Here is a 24,617-nt window from a genome sequence, read left to right as displayed (position 1 = left end):
TAATATATTGTATCTATATTATATATACATATATATTTTAATTTTCTTTCTTCAAATTGTTAATTCAATTGATTATTTCTCTCTCTCTATCTCTCTCACACACGCATACACTCTCCCTTTCTCTCTATATCTCTCTTTCTCTTTCTTAAAACCTTTCAACAGTTTATATTGATAATGATAATTACGATAACATATATATATATATATATATATATATACATACATATACGCATGTGTACTTATCTGCTAATCTAAAATGCGGTTGATTTCGCCTCCCCTTTTTTTTTTTTTTTTTTTCAAGCAATCGTTAATTGTGTAACGCACGTTTGCGTGTGTAAATAATTTGGAACGATAATCATGTATACCAATGCCAAACAAGGTAACGAGTTTGTGATGTGATTCGTAGTTTTTGAGAACTGTCAATAACTTAATAATTATTATTATACCTGACATTTGATATGAAAATTGGATAAACTCGGGCCTTCGTGAGACAAAGAGATAAAGAACAATAATAATAATACTAATAATAATAAAAGGTAACACATGGCACACGTATTGCACTTTTTATTCGTTTACCACGAAATCCATATAAAAATTATTTAAAATTTCATCTTAACCGTATAGAAGCTCATTCATATCGAAATTGTTCAAAACTTTTTCCATTTCTCACACATTTTCTTCTCTATCCGTTATACCTTGTACTTCAAATCTCTGTATGCCAGTCTATCGGTAATAGTAATATCAATAGTGATGGTAGTAGCTTACGCGATCGCATTTTTTTTAAATAAAAATCGAACGTGTTATAACACAGGTAAAATTATCCATTTTTCGTCATTTCTGTTTTCCTTTTCTTCCCTTTCTCATTTTAAAGAACGAGTTCAACCAAGAATTTAATTTTGCTTTTATGACAATGAGGAATATAAAAAAAGAATAAAGGAAAATGTGTACGACGATAGACGATCGAAAACACATTTATTGTATATTTATTATATACCGCGATTTGAAAGGATTTTTTAATTGAGATTTTAGATCTGTCTCTGTCAATTTTTCCTCCACTGTTTACATTAGCAGCGTCGGGGTATTCATCTGAATCAACATCAAAGCATGAAATTAAGAATTACAAAAATATGTGCGAGATATTTATGCAATACTAGTAGTACACATATGTATGTATATCTTATATCCGGTGTACGTTGGACGTCCGAAAGGTTCTGTCTCCGGAAGATAAATCGTTATCGAAAGAGAAAATAGAGAGAAAAAGAATATACAAAAGTTTGTGCGGATATACTATACATGTATACATTGAACAAGGTATTGCAAGCTTTCATAATTTGTCTACTAATCAACTCTGGGTAATTATATTTGTTGTTATTATAATATTATTAAAACTTTCAATTTAAATTTCATTCATAAACCTACCTATACAATACGATATTCGACTATTACGATATAGGTAATAAGAGAAGTAAAAACAACGTCATTTTCCTGGATGTGTGAGCCGTCATATTTTCCCGTTTGTATCTCTCTGTGCATAGATCTGTATGTATGTAGGTATGTATCTATATATATCCCGTGTACAGAGTATGATAGTAAAACGTTATGGTTGAGAGTCATGCATAATTAAATGTATATAAATATATACGTACGCAACCGTAACTATTGTCATCGTCATCGTCATCGTCATCGTCATCGTCATCGTCATCGTCATCGTCATCGTCATCGTCATCGTCGTAGTCGTCGTCGCGATATTACTACTATGTATATACTACTATAATATACGGCAGAACGGCGAAATTTATGTAACAACACCATCGTTAATAAATGTGACATATATACAAACAACACCTCTTATTATATACATGAAAATATAATATATATCCATCGTACATATTTCAACATTATGGCACCACAATTTCATAAGATAATCAGTGTTTTTTTTATTTTTCATTATCTTTGTTTTTAATCCCCTTCATTTGTTCTTACGTGAATTTAATTTTCTCCCACCTCCTTCTTTCTTCCCCAAACATTACCTCCTGACCACTGTTTTCATTATTATAATTAACATCCATTTCTCGGTGTGCAACACAGAAAAGACCAGACGTAGCGGGGCGGCGAGTCCGGGCGGGAGACAAAACGAAAGAAGGAGATCGAGAAAGAAAGAAGAGACGAAGAGAAAAAAAAACGTTAAATCTCTTTAATTTACCTTTACGTCACCATAAAAAAATCGGTGCGATTTTCACTCGGATCTTGAACGCGCGATCTATACACATTTTATATATTTTTCTCTCGCATATACCGTGTTATTATAAAAATTATTATTTTTTTTTCCATTCTTCCTTTACGTCGTCTTTCCCTTTTAGCAATGTGATATACATATATGTGTTTGTGTGTATTAATTAATAAAAACGAAATTCCGCAATTGTCTGCATATCGTGTATAATACGCACGTATAGATAGGTAGGTGTGACACGTTCTTTAGAGATAACAGCATTTAGAAAAAAAAAGAAATAGAAAAGGGAAAATCGCGCATGCTAACTACAACATACCGTCGTCGTAGGACGATAAAGCGTTGTGAGAAATAAGCCGATTACGATGCTGACGCAGCTGCTGCTGCTGCTGCTGCTGCTGCTGCTGTTGTTGTTGTTGTTGTTGATATTGATGTTGATGTTGATAGTAATGATGATGATGATGATGACGGCGATTCTGCTGCTGCTGCTGCTGGTGCGGGGTGTAGTACTAAGTGGCCCATCCCTCGGTGATCCTTGGCCGTTTCATTAGCGGTCCATTTTCATAGTCGGAGCTGTTTCCGCCACTGCCAGCACCTCCTCCACCCCCGCCGCCAGGATGACTCGACCTTATATCACCGACACCGCCGGCACCGCCAGGCGATGGTAAATTCGTCGGTGTTATACTGCCAGAATGAGAGGGAGGCGGGTTACTATTGGGCCTGCTCGAAACTAAGTTCAATGTCTGTGGCACGCCCCCGTGGGGTCCGTGATGCGGCCCCCCGCCTCCTCCTCCTCCTCCACCCCCGCCGCTCGACGACGGACCGACGCCGAGACTCGAGTGATGGATCGACCCCGGGTTACCACCGCCCGGACCTCCACCCCCGTGTGGGTCCCGAGGAGGACTTATTGGCTCACTCTTTATTTTCACCGGTAGAGGCGACGTCGACGGTGGCGGTGTACTGCTGGATACCGCCAAATGCGGAAGACCACTGCAACCGACAAGCAGAAGGGGACACACGTACGTGCGTCCGTCAGTTTTTGCGTTTTTTATTTTTTTTTTATTTTTTTATTTTTTTTTTTATGCTGATGTGTGTTGTTAGTTAGTGCGAATAGCGTTTGCAGGACATAGAAGGCATGATTGAGCGCATCTTTTTCAACATATGAATGGATGATGGGTGCGTCGTTGAGGTTGTTAAGGTGTACCACCACTCTAGGGTTTTGAAATGTTCGTTACTTTTTATTTTTTGCTTAAAAAATACTTTGTTGTCATAAATATAATATCCAGTTGGCCCTGTAATGAATTTTTTCTTTTTTAAACGTTCAATTCTTGACCTAGCCACGGTGCATCTTGCTCGAAACCACTTTTTTCAAACTAAGAGGAGAAATTACTTGAATTACTTGATTTAAAATTTTTAACAGCAGCTTCACAATTACATTTTCTTTAAAAATACGTAGCCGTTTTCTTATTTAATATAAATGTTTTTTTTTTTTTTTTTATAAGCAATGTAATGCTTATTTTTTCGCCAAAAATTGATTCATTTCGTCAAAAGTGTACCATTTCTGTAAAATTTGATGATAAAAAAAAAAAAAAAAAAAAAAAAAAAAAAAAAAAAAAAAAAAAGACTCTACGTACTTATATAGGCAATAGTATATAGATTATGAAAATTGTTTTGGTTTTTTGCTCCAGGTATTCTACTCTATGAGAAATCTGTTCCCCCGTGAAAGAGTTTTGAAAAATGGCGACTTCAAAGATTGGCTCCGTGGCCGCATTGTGCATAAAAATGGTAATAAAATTTTTATTTTCATACTTCAATAGGCGTAAAATAATCCCTTTGAGAAGAAATCTTATTCATTTTTGCATACTCTCAAAATAAATCGTCAGAGTTGGGCCTTTTTTTGCCCGTTAGTGTTGTTACCACTTAAGAACTTTTATTCTCATATATTTTCATCTCTTAGGCGACTTTTGTCTAATTTATTAATTAAAAAAAAAAAAAAAAATTCAGTTCGTTCATACAATTTAGAAATCGCTTATGTTGTGTGCTGAAAATTTATCTTTTTTGCACATACCATTCCCGTATGATAATTGTATGTAAATTATGGAAACTTTTGCAATCAGTATTACAGAGAAATAGTTTTTTCAAATCATAATTCGTTAAATTAGAACATAACCACAGAAACATGTCTTAGTTAAATCAAATTTCTAAATGTGACTTCCCGTTTTCGTAGTTACGTAGCAATTCTGATCATAAGATAGTTCTAATTGAAAAAAAATATCAAGTTTTTCCAATCCCTCTTGCAATTTCAATTCCTCGCGTATAATCGAATCATTGTAAAATCCCCCGGAAAAATCACTCGATTATAACAAACGAACAAATAAAAAAAAAACAAAAAAAAAAAAAAAAGTGAAAAGAATCCTACGTCAAGAAAAGTTGGCAAAGATCATTTTAAGGAATGCAGAGAAAAATGATGAATGTAGAATGATATTACGATAACGCATGCGAATACATGGGTTTTGAAATATATATGTTGTTTTCCACGTTTATGGTGTCCATGAGCCGAAGATCAAGAAGTAGTATTAACGAGGAGGTGAATAAAGTAACGATGAATGATTTACCTGATGCTGGACATGGTGGCTGCCGAATACATTGACAAGTCATCAACGTACCTCTGGTGGGACCACGCCAGGCTCCCAAGATCCGACGAGTAGTCTGTCGGTCCGAAACTAGAGTATCCAGCTGGCACCGAGGGTGTCTGTAACGCCACAACCGGTGTGTTCAGCGCAGATTGCGAATGCCCGCTCTGAAAGACCGTTGATATTCAATGTCAGAGCCAATTTCTGTTATTATCTCCTCCCCCCCAAGTTTTTCACCCCTATTCCCATGTTAATCGATACATCATACGTAGGTAATCAAGACTCACGTCGTAATTGTTGTCGTCCGACAAGGACTGTGTAAGGGGTGCAGGTATGACGACTCTCAGGTTGGCTCTGTGAGGATGAGGCGGCGGGGGAGGTTGCGGCGAATGCCTCGAGGAACTGCCTTTACCTCCACCCCCGCCTCCGACGCCGAGCGCTGGCGATGGTCCAGGACTTGGTGAACCGCCGAGCGGCGACGCCGACGGTGGATAACCGTTGCTCATATCCAACATCCCGCCCGATGGATAAACTGGAAATAAAAAATATAATCACTATTTGTATTTGAATCAGGAATAAAAAGCTATGTAAAAGAATAATTTTTATTCACTTTATTTCGTTTATTGTACTAAAAATTTGGTCTTAACCAGATTATAATTAATGAAAATTTTTCATTCTAGCAAGCAAATGTGTTACAAGCGATTGTGTTTATTCAATTTTCAGCTAAACAGCATCAAATTATTGCAGTAGTTACGATAAATTTCATTACGACTGACCACAATAAAAAATAATAGCAACTCGTACTAAATTTTCTGACAACAGCCACAAAACTTATTCTGATTTTGTATCATTCGAAACCATATATTTAGCTCATAGTATGAAATGGAAATGTTAAGTTAAGAATCGTACAGTAACCAAAACTAGAAATTTCTTTCTATGCACAATTACACAGTTTATCAATTCTCAGTTTTGATTATAAATATTGTGCTAATGCAGTCTCAGAGACAAAGATAAATAACTATAAAAAGAAGAACAATCCTTTCTTCGATCAAGGATGGACAAACCTGAATCTGTTTCAGACGACGAAGGTCTAGGCGAGATGCTGGTGTGTGCCATTTGTGGACTGGAGCCCAGTAGAGATTCTCCGTAACTGTTCACCGGCACCGAGACGGGCAGAGTGTAATTAGACTGTCCCATAACCTGATTAAAATTCGAATAATTATTAAAAATTACGTATAAAATTTATTTACAAATTTACTAATTTACTTTCTTTGCTTCAGCTTAAGTTATATGGAGCCATTTATTAATTAAGTAATTAAGTAAAATTTTAGCCATTTTTAAACCCCGATTTTAAAAACTTATTATGAAATAAAAAATATCTTACAATAACAATATATAAATGAAATTATATATTAAAAATGAAAAATAGATCTCATAGTTAGTGGAACGTCTGAATAGAAATTTTTTCTACTTTTTCAAACTGCCCCTTAATTTTTTTTCCTAAGACGTTTCTCCGGATGGAAAATGTCTATTATTATGCACATTCCGATTTGTAAATTATTACGTAAGAATGACTTTTACCTCCTCCCCCCCTTCCCCTCGAGACAAGACCATGTATAGAATTTTTAAAGTAATAGTAATATAAGAACTACACGTTTTTTGGGGTAAAAAACGACCCAGTGTGACCAAAAAGGGATAACGAATTAACGAATGGCCCCTGTATGATAAATTATCTCCAACTGACCCTCGTGCCGTTGTGCTGATTCCTCTGCATCATCATTTGGAATTCCTCGTCAATTTTGCTGTACTTAGCCTCGGTCCTCGGCGTGAGATTATACTCGGCGGTATCGGGCTCCGGACTCTCGGGCGACATCGCTCCCTTATGCTCCTTCTTGTTGAGTGCCTGCAAGTGTCAGCAGACAGGTTCACGTGACCACACCGCCCGAGGGCACTCACCATCACATGCATGTTAATTTTTATCACAGAAACCCCCGTCCCTCTCTTTCTCTTTCTTTCTTTCTTTCTTTCTTTCTTTCTTTCTTTCTTTCTCTATTATTTCATTGTATGTACCTCTCGAACCCCTTGGAAAGTACAGCAAAAAAAAAAAAAAAATGTAGATTTTACATATATATTATATATATATATATAATCTGTGGTAAATATATGTACAGAATTTTTTTTGAGTCAAATCTACATCAATTGTGGCAGAGCCAAGCATACCTAAGCATGTTGTAACACTTATTATCGGATTACATATCTTACTGTTGCTGTAGATTTAATTAAAAAAGAAGTTCTGTCCAAATATTCACCACAGAAGATGTAAAATCTACAATATTTTTCTTGCTATATGTAAATTTTCACCTTACATTTTATTGTTAATAATATTCTTCTTACTGTCGATAATTAAAACTTTCAACCGTGAACGATTAGACAAATACGTTACATATGTAAATTGTAAATACAATAATGTGGAAAGGCATACACACAAACACACACACACACACTAGTAAACGGATATAATTAATGCACCGGGGTTACGAAACTCGACTTTTACTTTACATGCATATTCAGGGTGTCCAGTTATTTGTGAAAACGTATATTTCCCTGCGAATTCCAGCTTTTCCAGACAAGAATCATTATTTATCCAGTTTCCTCTCATGGACACAATAAATGAAAAATACAATAGTCACACGAACAAGGATATTCTGTATTTGACTAGAGCACAGCTCATTGCGAGGTGAATTTTTAAGAATGGTTTATGAACATTGCCTAAAAGTGTTGAAGAAAAAATTTTTTTTTCCTCTCACAAAATAGCTAAATTTTCATGAACCTAGGATAAAAATTATTATATCCCAAATACGAAATGAAATTCTCTAACATTTCCAGCTTTTTTTCATAGTATATCAAATTCCCTGATAAATCCCTGATTCCATAGTTTCCATGAATACTGGACACCCTGAATTATTGTCTTCTCGTTTTATAGAATTATTTGTTTGCTTCTCTCTCTCTTTCTCTTTCTCTCTCTCTTCATTTTCCAGGACTTATTGTTAGACAAAGAATAATGAAACTGAGTCAACTCACCTCGATTATGTTCTTGTTGGTAAGCGATTCGTGGGGCTCGTTGTACTCGGTGTACTTTAGGAGGACCTTGTCCATGTCTGTGCTTGCGTACTGATACAATTTGTTACTAGAACTGAATATTATCAGCGCTATTTCACAATCGCAAAGTACCGAGAGCTCGTACGCCTTCTTCATAACGCCGAATTTCCTCTTATTGAACGTCACCTGATGCAAAGGCAAAACAGGATATTTAGTTACATGGGAGAAATAGAATTTAAATTAACCCTCGATAGGTGAATAATATATAACAACAACAACAATACTACTACTAATAATAATAATAATACTAACAGGGTGGCCGAAAAAATTCCATCACATTTCCAGTTTTTCCAGTACTTAAAACCTAGTTTTCCCTGAAATTTTCCAAGTTCTAGTAACGTACTAAAACCTAAATCTTTGATTTTTTACCAACTCTATATTCGATTAAAATTCAATTCGAATTCTGAAAAAATATAACGTACATAAAACGTCAGTTTTAGCCAAATAGAAAAAAAGTAAGCTTATTAGCTGAAAAAATTATTTCTAATTCCAATGATAGAATCAAAAGTGAAATTATCAGTATTTTCCATGACCAAATTAAAAATCTCCTGACAATTCCAGATTTTTTACGACCCCTTCTAAATTCCTTAAGATTTCCTAGTTTTCCAGATTTTCCAGATGTGTGACTACCCTGTCTAAGGTAGAGCAATGAAATGAGAAAACTCACCTGTCGATTCCGTTCATCCGTAATCCGGGATATCTGTATTTTCTTCCGACCCATTTTCGATATCTTCTTAGAACCCGCGGGTTATACAGACTCACGCTGTTTATAATATCAGGTTTATGGATGGAATGTTGATCAAATCTGAAACAATAAAGTGTCCCCCAACACCGTGTTATAACGAATCGTGTGAAATTAACATTACAAAGAGGAAAAATTTTTATACCATACGTAACGCACAATATATATATATACATATATATGATTACAGGATGATGTCGAAAGTTCTTTTATAAAATAGAAGATCAACAACAACAACAACGTTAATCTTTCAATCGTTTTTCTCATTGTATTTAGCCGCAACGATTATCCTCCCCTAATATATTCCGCGAGACGCGACGTCGATTAAACGTTAGTAGTAGGTAGAAGTTGTTAGTTACATACAACATACAACATACAACATACAACATACAACATACAAGATACAGTCTAAACCTGAGCAATTCGTTTCGCCACCTCACAGGTTACAGGGCAACCCGAACGTTTCTCGCGTTCAACGCATACTTACGCCACACATTCATACAGAGAAATCAAACACATCCACATCCACATCCACATCCACAGCCACACAATCACGGTTTATGTGAATACACGTACAAACATATGTATTCCAAGTTCGAAAACGTTATTTATTACTTGGTTTACCTCGAGGTCGTCGGAGGAACTCTTTAATGGGTGTTAAACGACTGTATAATGCTAGCGGCAAACACACACATCATATACATATATATATATATATAAATATATGTGTATGTATATATATATATATATATATATATATATAATACAATATGATGATCGTTCTCAGGGGTTCCCAACTCCTGGGATACATCCGTCAGCAGTTTCACAAGACTTTTGTAAGTACATACGTATATTATATACGGCATTGTGTATGTACGCAAATAGCCGAAAAGTAATTAAGATGACAGTTAATGAATCCGACCTCCCCCTCCCCCCTTGGTTATCGTCGTCCGCTCCTCGTTCGGCGTATTGTTATTATTATTGAAAAACTATTAAAATTCGATCTGTGGAAATCATCATGTTCATCGTTACACTCAAGATGTCCCTCTTTCTTATTTTTCATATGAAAATATTACCAAATCGTGACAAAACTTACTCAATACGGTATATGTCTATGTATATATATATATATATATATGTGTCCTCGACTTGTACTTTTACTTCTGATGATTTATACCGTAAAATATCCTTCTATCGTTAATATGTATAATGCAAAATGTTACGTAGCCTTATTAGACTGAGGAAAATGTAAAAATAAGAACAAACTTTTTTTCGTAAAATTAACAGTCAACGTAATAATTCGAGGAAAATTCAAAGAACATCAGTTTGGTGTCCCCCTCTGATTTCGTTGATAGTCATGTATACGTTGTAGAAGATTGAAAACTAATAGACACGTACTTTTTTTTATCTACGGAAAAACGGTTTAGAGAGGAATGAAAACGATCATCAAAGATGGACACCCAACGAGGTGATTTCTTGACGCGTTTCATCTATTTCAATGAAACCAACACTGAAATATATATTTTTTTATTTTTTTATGAATAGAAAAACTTGAGCGTTAGTTTCATCTAAATCCATCAAGCGCATGAAAAAATCACCTCGTTGGGTGTCCATCTTTGGTGATCGTTTTAACCCCTCTGAACCGTTTTTCCGCAGATATAAAAAAAAATCCGTGTCACTCAATTTTCAATGTTATACGACATACACAAGTCTCAACGAAATCAGAGGGAGACACGAAACCGATGTTACTTGTAAAAGTGTTTTACAACTGTACGAGAAAAAGTACCACTGACATGGTAATAATCACTTGATAAATAGTTGATGTTTGCACCGCATTTTATTGTCAATTTTAACAGTCTTTTCACACAAACTCACTCACACACACACACACACGCATACAGAAATCGTTCACGAATGATATTCGATAAGTTATACTAAAATTTCCGATAGTTGGGGAAAAAAAAAAAAAAAAAAAAAAAAAAAAATGTGTAAAAAAAGAAAAGAAAAACAGGAATAACGGCAAATTTTTCCTCGACTCAATCAAAACTACCAACTCACCCCTTCGATTTCCACCTGAATAACGGATCAGCTGGTGAATATTAACAAGAAGAAAAAAAACTGGACGAAGAGAGTTTCGCTAACTTCCGGTTCGACACATGAACGTGTGTTTAATCCGCTTTACTGCACGTCCTTCTAATAATTAATATTCAGGACATCATCATCACCGTCATGATTGCATCGTTATTGATTTTGTTACATAAAGTCTCTCCGTGTAAATTTCTCTCTTTCTCTCTCTCTCTCTCTCTCTCTCTCTATCATTTGATTAATTCCTCTCCTCTTCATCGATAATACATAAAATTACGCGTTTTTCCAATGTATGTACATACATAAACGCGGTGTATCTTATGTATAATAAGCTTATTATACGGGGTGAAAACGACGTAGTACAGAGTTGCAAACAGGCAGGCAGGCAGGCAGACAGACAGACAGGTAGGTAGGTGTCGATACGATATATAGTTATGTGGTATAAAATCAGCAATTCTCTCTCTCTCTCTCTCTCTCTTTCCTCAACGACTAACCGACGACGTGACGTCGATAGGTATATGCGGAAAAGATACACATTATCTTACATTTACACACATGCACGACACAAGCGCGCGGGAAAATTTAAATGTACACGCGGAAAGTGTATACGAGTATATATAATTCGATAGATATAGTCCACCCATTTGCACATTAAATGCTAGCATAGCACATATTGTCGATACACGTATGTGTATATATATAGATAATCGTATAACGTACATGCAGAGGAATAGCTGGATACCGTACAGAGAATAAAGAGAGAGAGAGAGAGAGAGGGAGAGACTGGCGGGGTTTCGGATCGAATTTGGTTTATTATGCAGTAGGGTACAGCTATTACTAGGTATGACTTTCAGGCTCTCTCGGATATCTGACTGCGACGACAACGGCGGCTGTCGGAGTATAGGTCGGCGCAGTGACCCGGGTCTCTAGTGTCATTGGTTTTATTCAATTTTGCTTGAATAATAACTAAGTCTATGCGAACCGATCGGCCGATCAGCCAGTCAACCGAACGAAGGAAAGAACGAAGGACGGAGAGAACGACGATCAGCCGCGCCAGACTCAAATATTGAAAATTTAGGATCATCATCTCCCGCCTTTATGCCTAAACATCCGTCAATTTGCATAAACAACTGACCTTGCCCCCCACCACCCCCCGCGGAAATTCAGGGCTGCAGTGCAGTGAATACAGTCAATCCGAGAGAAATAGAAAAAAAAATAATAATAATAATTATATGATTAATAGTATTAGTCGCAAAAATTAAGAGGATGCTGCGATCGATTTATACCGACTGAGTAAACCGTCACTTGTTTTAATAATTGTCAGAATCTGTAATCGTGAATCGTTGATCCGCAACAATGTCGCTGTCAGAGTGCAGTGCAGCAATACTAGGTGCAATATATATATATATATATATATACCGTAAAAAAATGTTTACGTTGCGGAAGAACAATGCCGGAAATTGATGTGTATCATAATGGAATTCCCTATACCACTAATTGCTGGAGTAATATATTTTCTTTCGTTATATACATATATGTATATATACTTTCAGTGTGAAACAAAAACGATTTATCATAGCTTTGTTCGGAATTGCATATATGTTACATGTATATAGTATTAAGCTATCTACGGTACGCTTTTGGCGATAATACGTTACAGACTTTGATAATAGGGAAAATAAGTGACATTTAATACTCGGTCGGTAAGGACTAATTATAGGATCCTCTTAAGTGGATGCATGTGCTACGCTTATTATTATTATACATACATATTCATATTACGTATATGTATGTATGGATATACGAGTACATGCAATTGCACATTGCATGCAAATGCAGGGGGCATGAGTAGTCGTTTAAAAATTAAGTAACTGTCTAATCTATGTTAGTTGGAGGATTTACATCGTATAATTGACCGTTGATAAGAATCGTTTTGAATAAACTCTCTGCATTTTTTCTACAGTCAAATTAATTGTCAGTTCGTAAGTGTAAAAATGTTCTTCGCTCACTCTTGCCAACTTCTAGAAAGAATAAACGACGGTATATAAAATCAATCATTGTGTCCAAAGATTTGGGTTCACTTTTCTTTATTCCTCTCTCGATCGTTCTATTTCACCCGAATCAAATATCCAACTCTTTTCTGTGAAATCTTGGAATTTTCCTTTTCGCCGGAATCGCTTGCGTCGTCGATGATACGTATTACCTGGTATAAAAATTGCGCAACAAAAAAAAAAAAAAAAAAAAAAATTATTATACGCCTATAACCGTCGGGACACTTGCTGCAGGCGATTTTTTTTTTTATTCATTTTTTTTTTAATAAAGGGATAACCGAATGGAAGAACACTATTTTTGAAATTCTTCAATTTTTTTCCACAGATTCTGGCTTTTATTTTTTCAAGTGGAATCAACGCGGACATAAAATTTATGCAACGATCTGATGACATGAGGCAAATGACTTCTTAATTTCAATTGGAATGCCCCATATGTACATTTATGCGTAGATACAGTTGGTACGCCTTGCTTTGTAACATGCCGAATATCAAACCTCGTATAAGCATACATTCGCATCCACACATGCACACAATCTACATGTATAATATATATATATATGTGACGGAACGAGGAAAATCCCGTGCTTTGCGGTATTTTTATTATACACGGTGTATATATATTTATATATTATACGTGCGCGTTTATTCATAACGCAGAATATAACATTAATATTGCTTAAGAGTAAAAATATACATGATCTATATAAAAGAAATATTTTAACCGATCAACGAATAATATAATTGCATATAAACCGTGTGAGTAATAATTATCCTGCGATCCTGACGAATCAATGTGAACGAATCCTTGTTAACATTAATCGATAAATCAATAATTTTCATTTTTCGTTTTACCCGTTCGGAGAAAAGAGGAAAATAATAAAGAAAGATAACGAGAAAAAAAAAAAAAGGTGTACACGCTCAACGGGAATCTTGAACGTTTACCGAAGATTCGAAATTCCGCCTCCGCACAGTGGATTAAAATGAATCATCGACTTAATTTACGAAATATCAAGATTGATCGTACAATGTATAAAAAGCATAGAATTGTGTGCGTATGTATAATCGTAAGTTTCCGTTCCGTTCCACCTAACGAAGAATCAAAGAAAAGGGATCCTATGGTGAAGTCGCAAGCCTGCAGGAAGTTTTTAACGAAATAACTGATTAGTAGCGAAATATTCGAATGTTTCTGTTAATTATTTTCGTTTCTTTTTCCTTTTTTCTATACTTTATCAACACGCGTGCATTCATTCGCGTGAAACACAAGTTACCACGTATTCTTATTACAGTTTTTCACTTTTCTCTTTTCTTTTCCTTTTTTTTTTCTCTCTAGACTTGCGTTTCCTGAATTTTTTAAAACAACAAAAACCGAACAATTCAACATCATCATCATCATCAGTAGTATAAATTTAAAATCATTGATACGCAAATAGATTGATACAAACACACGCAGACACGCAGAACAAACATAGGCATAATATTGCAGCAATTTACCGCGAATACGTTAGTTATTCATAAACTTGGAATACGCTACGTAATTATGTGATATTTTCTTATTTAATACCGCAAACTTCGCTATAATAATACATGTACGAATGTAAATATTCATACAAATACGTGGACATAATATAATTGCGAAAAGGAATTAAAAGAAAGGTGAACAAAATTTTTATCGAAATAATGGAATACGTTAAAAAATGATTTAATTGCTTAGTAAAAATAATATTATTATTATTATAATTATAATAATCATACCAGTATCTCGGGATAATTTTTGTGCAGCTTTTTTTGACGATACTCGTACGTTTTATTATTGTTGTTGTTTTCGTTGTTGTTGTTGTTGATGATATAACGCGATAATGCCGCGACGATAATACCATTTCACAAATGATTATTCTTATTATCGTTGTTCTTGTGCAAGTTGTATGCAACTTTATTTCAACATGATGTTACAGGATTTGCAAGGATGCCGCATCGGCTCATCGCATCGTCATCGTCACCACCATGACCACTATCACACTATCACCATAATCATCTGCACTTGCGAATAACCACAGTGTGTATATAAAATATGTAAAATAAGAAGAAAGAAAATCTTTCTCTTTTTATTTAAATATTATACATATATATAGATGACAGTTTGTATATATTATCAACACCTTGTCCAATAGTTTGGAGGAATTTTTACTCGACACAATAAGGTTAATATTTTTTAATTTCCTATTCTTTTTATAGTTTTTTTTCTTTTCTTTGTTGTATAAGTTAAGTACAAAATATATGAATTGTCATTGTTTCTGTGTTTTGTTTATTAATTTATTTTATACACCCATGTTTTGTTATTATCTTACGTTTTTTTTTTTTTTTTTCCTCTTCAACTTTACTCCGCACAACGGGACGTGAATTGCTATTCTCTACAGACTCGATGTTTCAAATCGCAAGTAATTACACGAACAATTATAATTGATTCATTTACTTGTGTCGCACACGTTACGGTTAATTCGACTTAATTCATTACGATCGATACTGTATAAAATTATTAGCGTTATTTTGTTTATTTTATTTTTTTTTTTTCAAGCCAAAGTGTAGACAACATACACCATCTACAAATAGTATATCACTCGTGTTTCTTTTATTTTCAAATAATGGGCATACTTTTTTTTCATTCCGACAAGGAACACGATTCGTCGGATTTAGATTTGATCGATGGAAAAATTTAGTCTTGGATTATTTTGTCTTTCGACTTTGTTTTTTTTTTTTTTTTTGGTCTTTTTTTTTTTTAATTTATTTTACTCCCGTTTAGCACGTGCAGCACGACCAACCACCACCACTACTTCTATCCACAACCAAGGGTAGTTGTTACTCTTTTGTTTATATATATACATACGCATGTATAATATATAAATCTTTAAACGACATAAATCCAATAAATTATCCACATTTATCACAAAAGACAATTGGACAGTTTTTACATAGGTAAAAAATGATGAAAAAGTCCGACGACGACGATGATGATGGTGAAAATGAAAAACGAACAAACGATAATCAAGTAAAATTGTTATCGTTCAAGTTATTTAAACACACGCGTCGCGCACACCGCACAAACACTTATCTTACAATAAAATATGTCTATAAACCTCGTAGGTTTTTATTTTATTTTTATTTTTATTTACTTATTTTTTTTTGTTTTTCAATTATACGTATAATATTATCTGATCGCGTATAAAACAACTGTTTTCTCTCGTTTTCCCTCGTTACATCGACGATACACGTTTAGATAGGTATAATGTATATCTATCACTTCTCTCTCCTCTCTTCTACATAACCGCGCGAGCGCGGTGACTAGATATGTTGACTAGATGCACACTGCCGTAGCGGTTTTCTTAAAATACTTTTCACATGTGAGAGAAGTCTCGGGGTAGCCCCCGGGGTTGATCCGCTGGCGATACTTGCTACCCGAAATCGCCGCAAGGCAGCGCCACCGTCGACTATCCCCCCCCCCCCCCCCCCCCCCCAACAGTCCCGCCTCCCCGACGATACGAATCTACGCGTCTCTCTGCAATTGCATGATCCGCGGCGTGTTATTCTTGTCGTTGTTGTTGTTATAAATGTATTTAAAAATTATTGTTGTTGTTGTTGTTGTTGTTGTTATTATCATCAACGAGGGGTCGGTTTTGAAAACGGGGCAAACGCGCGCGCTCTTGTCTCTTGCTCCGAGTAGTTCGAGTCCGGCCTGTGAAATAAAGATTTGCTCGGTGCGCGGCTGGTTTCGCCGGTGTTGTTACCGTTTGTGCTTCTGCTCCCCCCCCCCCCCTGCGCTCCTGCTCCACATCGTCGTCGTCATCCCCTCCCCCCTCTGCGAGCGTAGCCGACGTCTTTCGACTCGTTAGCCGAGCTGTGATTGGACGATAAGCGCCGTTACGTCACCCGCCGAACGGCCAATAAACCGACCGGAATTATTTCCCCGTCCCCGTTCCGTTTCGTTTCGTTTCGTTTCGTTTCGTTTCGTATCGTCCGTTCCCTCGACGACCGTTTCTTTACCCGCGTGTTGTGCTTGCACGCGTGCAGCGACTCGCGCGCCTTACGACCGCTTTGCGAATGTCCACAACGACGCTTGCAAAAACAGCAACAGCGGCGTGAGAAAACGTTTCGTTTTTAATCGCCGCAAGCTTCTGTGACTGTCGAAACCGCAGCGGCGGAAGGAGAAGAGAAAAGTCGACCGTCGGCTGCTCCCGGCATTCGCGGTTTCCTATATCTTTTTTAGTTCGTCGTTGTTTCAACACACTATCGCGATTTTGACAGACATCCCGATATCCGTGATGCATTATACACATGGAATCGATTCGACGGATTTTCGGATGAATGCAGTTTCTTTCGTTCGTAATATGCGTCGAGGAATTTTAGTCACTTTTCCCAAATATACACGCTATTTTTCAGTATACACGTTCAATTGTTTTAGGTTATACTTGCAGCGTGAAATATATAGCATTATTCTATATTCTAGACTTTTTTAGCAGAATCATTCTAGCGCGATGTACCAAAAACTATTCAAAGTATCTCATTACGCAGATCCACGATTCCAGAAACCAATTCCACCATTTGTCATAAAGAAAAAAATACAGGCATATATCTTGTACAGTTCATTGGTAAGCTATTAGTTAGGTATGCATGAGAAATATCGTTCAATTTGCACTGGCAATTTGAAATGACTAGTTACGTCGACGAGACGTTTCAATCCTAATGCAATCGACCATTCATTAGGAGGCTGTATAGTACAAATAAAAAAAAAAAAAAATTAACACGTGGGAAACTGGTACAACATGCATCGAAGAAACGGTTTCGAATTCCGAATGGTAATTTGAATCCCTCCACGATCATTACGGTCTTTAAAAATTCTCGCAATCTTTCCAAATTTCAACCCTTTTTTACCCCAATTAATTGTGCGAATGAAAAATTCCATTAGTATCGTTATATAGAATATGAAAATATAATTGATACATATTTTTTCTTTTTTCAATTCAATGCCTATTAACAAGTCAACACAGCAATTCAAATTCCGCGTGTCTTCGTCATAATGTCACACATTTTTCACATTATACTATATCTACATCAAAGCACATTGTAACGCCACGTGACAATTTCAAACCGCTATATCTTACGTTAGAAAACCGTCGATTAAAAAAAAGAAAAAATACGTGTCAATTATTTTTCAACATTCTACATCTACGATACTAATGGCATTTTTCATTTGCACACCTAATTAAACCACACTTCCGGATCTCAATAACCAAAATTCCAACATTCGATAATGAATATGATAATAGAGAAAAAGAATGAGAAAGAGAAAGAGAAAGAGAGTTGAAAACGTATGCACAATTACCAAATACAGCTACTTAAGTAGACTTAGGTACACAAAATATCATGCGTGAGCCACAAGTCTATGGACGAAAGGAGAGAGGTTCGAAACGCGAAAAGGGAACGGGTTGAGCGATACGCGCGCCCCCAAGGACGAGAGGGAGAAGGGGGAACGCGGGTGCTGGGGGGAGGGGGGGGGGAGGTATCCCGAAGCTAAGGGACGAAGGGAGAGAGGCCACAAGGAAGATTTTCCACTTTGCGTCGTATCCAAGCGAACATTCCTTTGCCGCGAAACCTTTAACTAACCTTGGATTATCGTACGGTGTAGCGAGTCGCGCGCGCGTTACGAACGAGGAACCAACGGACGACGACACGCTTGAACCTCTGCCTGCATGCGCCTTGCTTCGCCTCTGATCGATTCGATCGCCAGCCTCGGTCTTTGCCCGACTGCAACTTTGAAGATTTAACAAGTGAATATTGCGAGGTCTTAAGGGTCGTAAAACCTGACGTGTATACGAATTTATAATTTTTTTTTTTTTTTTATTCAATGTAGTTTTTTTTTTTTTTTTCTGATAAAATTATTAGCTTCGGAATTAAATGGTTCAGACGGTTCGAACGGTAATTCGTTGTTAATAATATAAGCTTTTACTATTGATTCCAAGATCTTTCCGGTATCGTATTCAAATTCTTCTTAGTACATATTTTGAAATGTGAATGACCCTAATTCACGACGAGGCTGAAGTTAGTTGTAACGTTATTGTAAAGATTATCGTTTCGGAAAATCGGTAATATTCGCAACAGCGCAGGAATCTCTGTAGTTCGGTAAATCATATAATAAGTCAAAACGTATGTTGATATTTTGAAAACTTGACAATTTCAAAGTAACTATAAACTTGAAAAAGTAGTTATTTTTCCCCCGGCAAGGTTTCGTCATGTAAACGTGCACTAACTTCAGTCTCATAATTCCTGAATTTATATTTCGTTTCTCATTGCTGAGCGAAAAAAAAAAAAAAAAAAAAAAATTTAAAAAAAAAGTAGATCTTCGATCAGGTCAACGGTGGAATATGTATATTTTTTTTTCGAAATCTTTAACAGCCACCGTTTAACGTGTATTGTTCACATATATAGGTATACGGGTGCGTTCTAAAAAGAATGAAAAAAATGGAATGTAAAAAAGCGGCATCACGCATATACGGGCAGGTTGGCATCGCATACAGACCATATATATAATATAATATAATACGATATACCTGTCGAGATTATACACCACCGTACGCGTAATTATCCCGGTTTAAGAAGAGGAGAAAACTGAAAGGATAAAAAGAAGACTGAGAGGAAAAAGGAGACCTTCAATTTGAGGTGGTTTACAAGTATCTCGGACTGCATGGCATGGCACATGCATCGAATAAACATGTATTTAACAGACCGCCGAGCAATCCGGTTTGCTTCAAGTTTTCCCAAGTCCACGATCACCACCGCACCCGGCATATTATGATGCACGCAGAGCAGATTATTCCTATAGATATAGACACATACCTACTTCACACATGCTTCTTCTTTGCGCAAATATTATATCTACACACACCGGATATACCAAGTTCCTAACTTCTATCTATGACTAACTCTAAATCAATGCGAAGAATTCCGCGTTGTTGTATTATAATATGTAAAGAAAAATATCTGAATAATGACTCTGAATAGATAGTAACGAATCGTTGTTATTATTATTATTGTTGTTGTTGTTGTTACATGCTATAATGACATAATTGATAATGAAGGGATCACTGGAGTTGCCAGATGCCTGTTTCATCAATTTATCTCTCATTTTCTTCTTTCACATTATTTTCCTCAAATCTTAAGAGAGACGAGAGCATCAGCAGCACAGTCAAAAGGATATAGAATGAGGATATAATCGATCGATCGATCAACTGTACCTACTACGTACCTCTGTACACATGCAGATATGTAGATATCGCATATCGCACACAGAGGCGGAGGGAAGCTAATAATTGACACTTTTGACGTTTGACCGATATCATCATAGTTGCGAAAGCACTATAAGTATACCTGTAGTACATCCTGCACGTTATACCACCGCGTATATAATAGTTAGACAATAAATAATCAATACACCCCACGTATATTCTACACACACATCCACATCCACATGCAACTTCGCAGCTAGCTGCAGTAACGCGGATAAATAGATAACAACGAATAGCCATTAATATAAGGTACACGTCCTATGTGTGTATATACACACACACACACACACACAAACACTCGTATGTATAAAAGAAACTTGAGTCCGCGGTAAAAAGCAATAAAAAAAAAAATAAAAATAAAAATAAAAGGCGGATAAGCATAGACAAAGTAGAAAAATCAGACCCCGAATAAGAAAAGTGTCGAGTAGACGACGAGCACGTCAAGCGGACTCTGATGGAACACAGTGTTTTTAGTTAGTCCCGTGTTATGTACCAACGTAAGAATCTGTTCTGTGTACGTTCGAACGCCAGCAGCTCATTACGGGTAGCTAACCACCTATTCGCACCCACGCATCCACCACCCTGAAGAGATAAGGTGGTGACCACGTATACCCGTGATCGACGTAGGCATGGAGACCGGAGGTAGCTGAACGTCGTCTCTGACCGTTAACGAGGGGTTGGTTGTACAGCCGATATCCGTCGCACACGCCTCGTCCTTGTTCTGATCCTGATCCTGATATCCACGCCCCCGCCGATTCGTGAGATGAGGATGAGGATGAGGATGAGGATGAGGGTGAGGAGGATGAGGAGGACGAGGAGGAGGAAAGACTTGCATTTGCGTGTGTGGATGTGGGAGACGGAAAATGCCAGGTGGCCACCAAGCGGCTCGAGATCCATCCTCTTCTCTCTCTCTCTCTCTCTCTCTCTCTCTTTCTCTCTCTACTCCGCATCTCGCGAGAGAGACTTAGAAGAAGTGTCACGCAGCGCGGCGTCTTGCCACGTATTCGTATCTTTCTTTCTCTTATTCTTTTTGCCTCTCTATCTCGCTTCAGACTTTGACTTCTTTCCAAAGTCGTCAACTACCACGACTCACGGCTGCGTTCCTCCTCCTCCTCCTCATCCTCATCTTCCTTCTACACCGGATATCCGCTCATCTCACCCCCTCGACAATCTCTTCTCCGTAGAGCTCCCCTGCAGTAGAAGCAGCAGAAGAAGCAGCAAAAGCAACAGAGCCAGGGGTTCGGGAGGGAAAAATCTCGTACATTATACGTACAGACTACTCATGGCGTATAATAACTTGATTGAATCTTTTCACAACACCTTAAGCCTTGTCGATATCTCACTGTTATAGGTACAAACGTAGTTTGCAGGGTATACATACAGCGTCAATGACCTATAAAATTTCCTTACATTTTCCGGTTTTTTCAGACGAAGAAGATAGACGTTTTTTAAGGACATTTTTTAAGGAAAAATTAGACATCAGCTGTCTCCACTGTAAGTTAAAATAGTCAAATTTTTTTTCAACTCAATAATCAAATATAAATCAATAAACACTCTAATTTTGAGAAACTAACGGAAGATTAAAATTAACCATTCTTTCGACACGCGAAAGTAGAAAAATCAATCCGAGATTACCGACTGTTTTTAGTACGTACTAATTAACATTTCCCTTCAATATTGCATAATACTCAACATCAACTTATCAATTCTAAATATTCCTCGAAAAACCAATATTCTTCGTCACTTGTAACCTTTTTACACTAACCCCGAAAATCTCTCACGGATAGTAATTTTTTTATCAAGACATTTCCCGGCTTTTCTAGAAGCATGGCAAATACCCTGCCATATGCCAGCCAGACACCCTGATTCAACAATTTCTCTGCATATTCTATGCATTGAAGTACAAAGAATTTTATTCTCTTTCCCACTATTCCGCGTGATCTATCATCCGTTCTCATCGTCTGCGCTGGCTAATATAACACTAATTAAGATCATCATTATTTCAATCTTATCTCTCATCCCATGTGCGTATAGTTATAACAACGCATCATGATAAATAAATAGAAATTTTCGCGACTCAACGTCTCCCCGAGATTCTTTTCTCGCACGCTATACGCTCTGTAATATTATATATATATATATATATATACGAGTACCTACGTATTAATTCAGTTTACCGGTCCCCTTATGTACTCGAGTTTGTTCATTGACGCGTTTCAAAGTCTCGTCGTCGTTAACGATGTGGGGTAAAATTTTTCTACCTTTTTTTTTTTTTTTTTTTTTTTTTTAAATCTACTTATTTATTTTATTTTTTTATTATCTTCTACCCACGATATTTTGTTTTATTTTACGCTTAGTGATATTTATTTTTATTATATACGGGTAAAAAACTCACATTTACAACAACAACAACAACAACAACAAGAACAAAGAACACACTAAGATGTGAAATAAACCTTTTTTTTTTTTTGGGTGGCGTGAGAGTAGAAAGTACAGATGAATTGATTGATCAATAGGGAATATTTCTTGAACACACGTATCGCAATTTGTCAAATGATTACGTGTATATGTATATATGGGACATTCCACGCTGATTCTATCTGGGTTTTACCCTTGTCCTGTCAGATTTGGCGCGCGATTTTTTCTATAATTGTTCTCACTTTGAAAGGTACTCGTTTGTTTTGTTTTTGTTTTTTTTTTTCGACTCAATTTGAATTAAGAATTTGAAAAAATCGTGAAAAATCCTGCGTCAGATATAAAATTTCTTAAACCAAGACGCGCGTGGAAGCTTTTTCCGAAAAAAAAAAAAAAAAGAAAAACGTTAAGAAAAATTAGAAGCGAAAGTCATTCTACTATAGATGACTGCTGTGACATTTTTACACGTCACCTCGGAATTCTGAAATTTTTCCACAGATTTTTCGTCACCATTTTACGATTTGAAATTTTTTTTGATCATGAAGAGGAAAAAAAAAAAAAAAATATCTTGCAAAAAATCTGAAAATATTTTCCAAAGTCCAGAGGTAAAACCCAGTTCGAAATGGAAGAAATGAAAGAAATTCCCGTATTTTCAAGAATACTTTCGAAACACCGTAAAATTCCCGATTTTCCATAAAATCCTCGACGTGTATGGTGAGGTAATAAGCCACGTTCGTTCGATTAATTACCTGTACAATTCACATCCGCTTTCCCTGCTCCGGGTCTCAAGCCCGCAGCATTTTACACGCGATACGAGAAGAGAAGTGCAGGCCATTCGATTTTACGCTTTTGAGAAATACCGGATATATATACATATATGTATATATCTATATACGTCGTATCACCGTATTGTTTAATCGTTAAATTTCGATCATCGGTTGTACGAGGTTGAAGCAACTTGTTTTTTCAATCATTCTCAAGTTACATTTTCGACTTTGCTTTTAGAGTTTCGTTGGACTTGATCATCCAGAATCCTCGAATCCAAGCCTAAACGTAATTTGAGAATAATTCGACAAGTTAAGATAGTTAGAAAATGTATGAATGCATACGGCATGTGTGCAAAGTTATTGGTACCTTGGATATATGGAATCTGAGAGACGTCATGAGACAAATAAAACGATGCACATGGTTGCACACACGATGTAGAGATGACATGGGATTTGGCTGAGCAAAGATGGTTTGTTCGATGTCTGTTTTATCGTTTCAGAATTTCAGAAATCAATTGGTCGGTATGGCCGTGTGGCATCACTTTCGCATCGCCATATTGTTTAATGGTTACATTTTGTGGTCACCGGTTGTACGACGTTGAAGCAGCTTTGTTTTTGGTTTGATTTTTTTATTTTTGTTTTAGCTTAGTTGGTACTTGTTTAAAATATTTTCAAAAGAGATAAAATAAAGTTATGTTTCCGTGTCACTGTGCGGCTTTCAGTGAAATAAACTGTGTAATTCTCTGTATAATTTTTCGAATATCTGACATATATATTGTACATGTGTGTGTGTAAAATGTTAAATGTGTCGAAGAAGAAAGAGAGAAAGAGAGAGAAAAAAACCAATCAAGTGAAACACACGTGTTTTTCTTCGGGGATGAAGCAATTGAGTATCGTACAGATGGCTAAAAACCTACAGTGTTCATTTTTGTTTATTTATTTTTTTTTTTTTTTTTATCTGTGAGATTGATCCGATTATTAAATTTCATCAATTGAAGGCTGACAACCGTGGATTACGTCCAAAGGTAAAATAACTCGCCGAATTCACGTGTCATTAGGGTAATGAATTAGTTCTAATTCACCTAAATAATGAGAATTCGAACAATCTGCACAATAGTTAGATTGCGAAGACAAATTCACGTTGCAAAGAGTTCGAAAAAAAAAAAAAAAAAAAAACAACAACGGAATTCAACGGTTCTTATTG

The 24,617-nt window shown here is 36.3% G+C and overlaps 1 protein-coding gene and 1 long non-coding RNA gene across 8 annotated transcripts in view; both read right to left on the bottom strand.

Annotated features, from left to right (window-relative positions):
* LOC124411563 (myocyte-specific enhancer factor 2) overlaps positions 1-24,617 on the bottom strand; it is a 71,515-nt gene that overhangs the window by 18,532 nt on the left and 28,366 nt on the right. Inside the window, exons 2-9 of one of the 7 annotated variants that reach the window (XR_006929680.1) lie at positions 8,687-8,824; positions 7,942-8,145; positions 6,605-6,763; positions 5,925-6,060; positions 5,148-5,392; positions 4,843-5,027; positions 2,704-3,217; positions 2,606-2,634 (exon numbers count right to left, since the gene is read on the bottom strand). Coding sequence is in view for 6 of the 7 variants with exons in the window: in XM_046890753.1 (XP_046746709.1) it covers positions 2,737-3,217; positions 4,843-5,027; positions 5,148-5,392; positions 5,925-6,060; positions 6,605-6,763; positions 7,942-8,145; positions 8,687-8,740 (1,464 nt within the window). In the remaining variant the exon portion in view is untranslated. Of the gene's footprint in view, positions 1-2,389; positions 3,218-4,842; positions 5,028-5,147; positions 5,393-5,924; positions 6,061-6,604; positions 6,764-7,941; positions 8,146-8,686; positions 8,825-24,617 lie in introns of those variants that run through there. The other 6 variants (XM_046890758.1, XM_046890757.1, XM_046890756.1 and 3 more) reach the window with 6 other exon arrangements.
* Positions 533-18,314, bottom strand: LOC124411567. Its single transcript, XR_006929682.1, has 3 exons — positions 18,303-18,314; positions 16,977-16,981; positions 533-665 (listed from the first exon to the last, which is right to left on the bottom strand). It is a non-coding gene; the product is annotated as an uncharacterized LOC124411567 (long non-coding RNA).

The sequence above is a fragment of the Diprion similis genome, chromosome 10 (genome assembly GCF_021155765.1).
Source record: "Diprion similis isolate iyDipSimi1 chromosome 10, iyDipSimi1.1, whole genome shotgun sequence".
NCBI lineage: Eukaryota > Metazoa > Arthropoda > Insecta > Hymenoptera > Diprionidae > Diprion > Diprion similis.
This window is presented reverse-complemented; position numbering and strand designations above follow the sequence as displayed.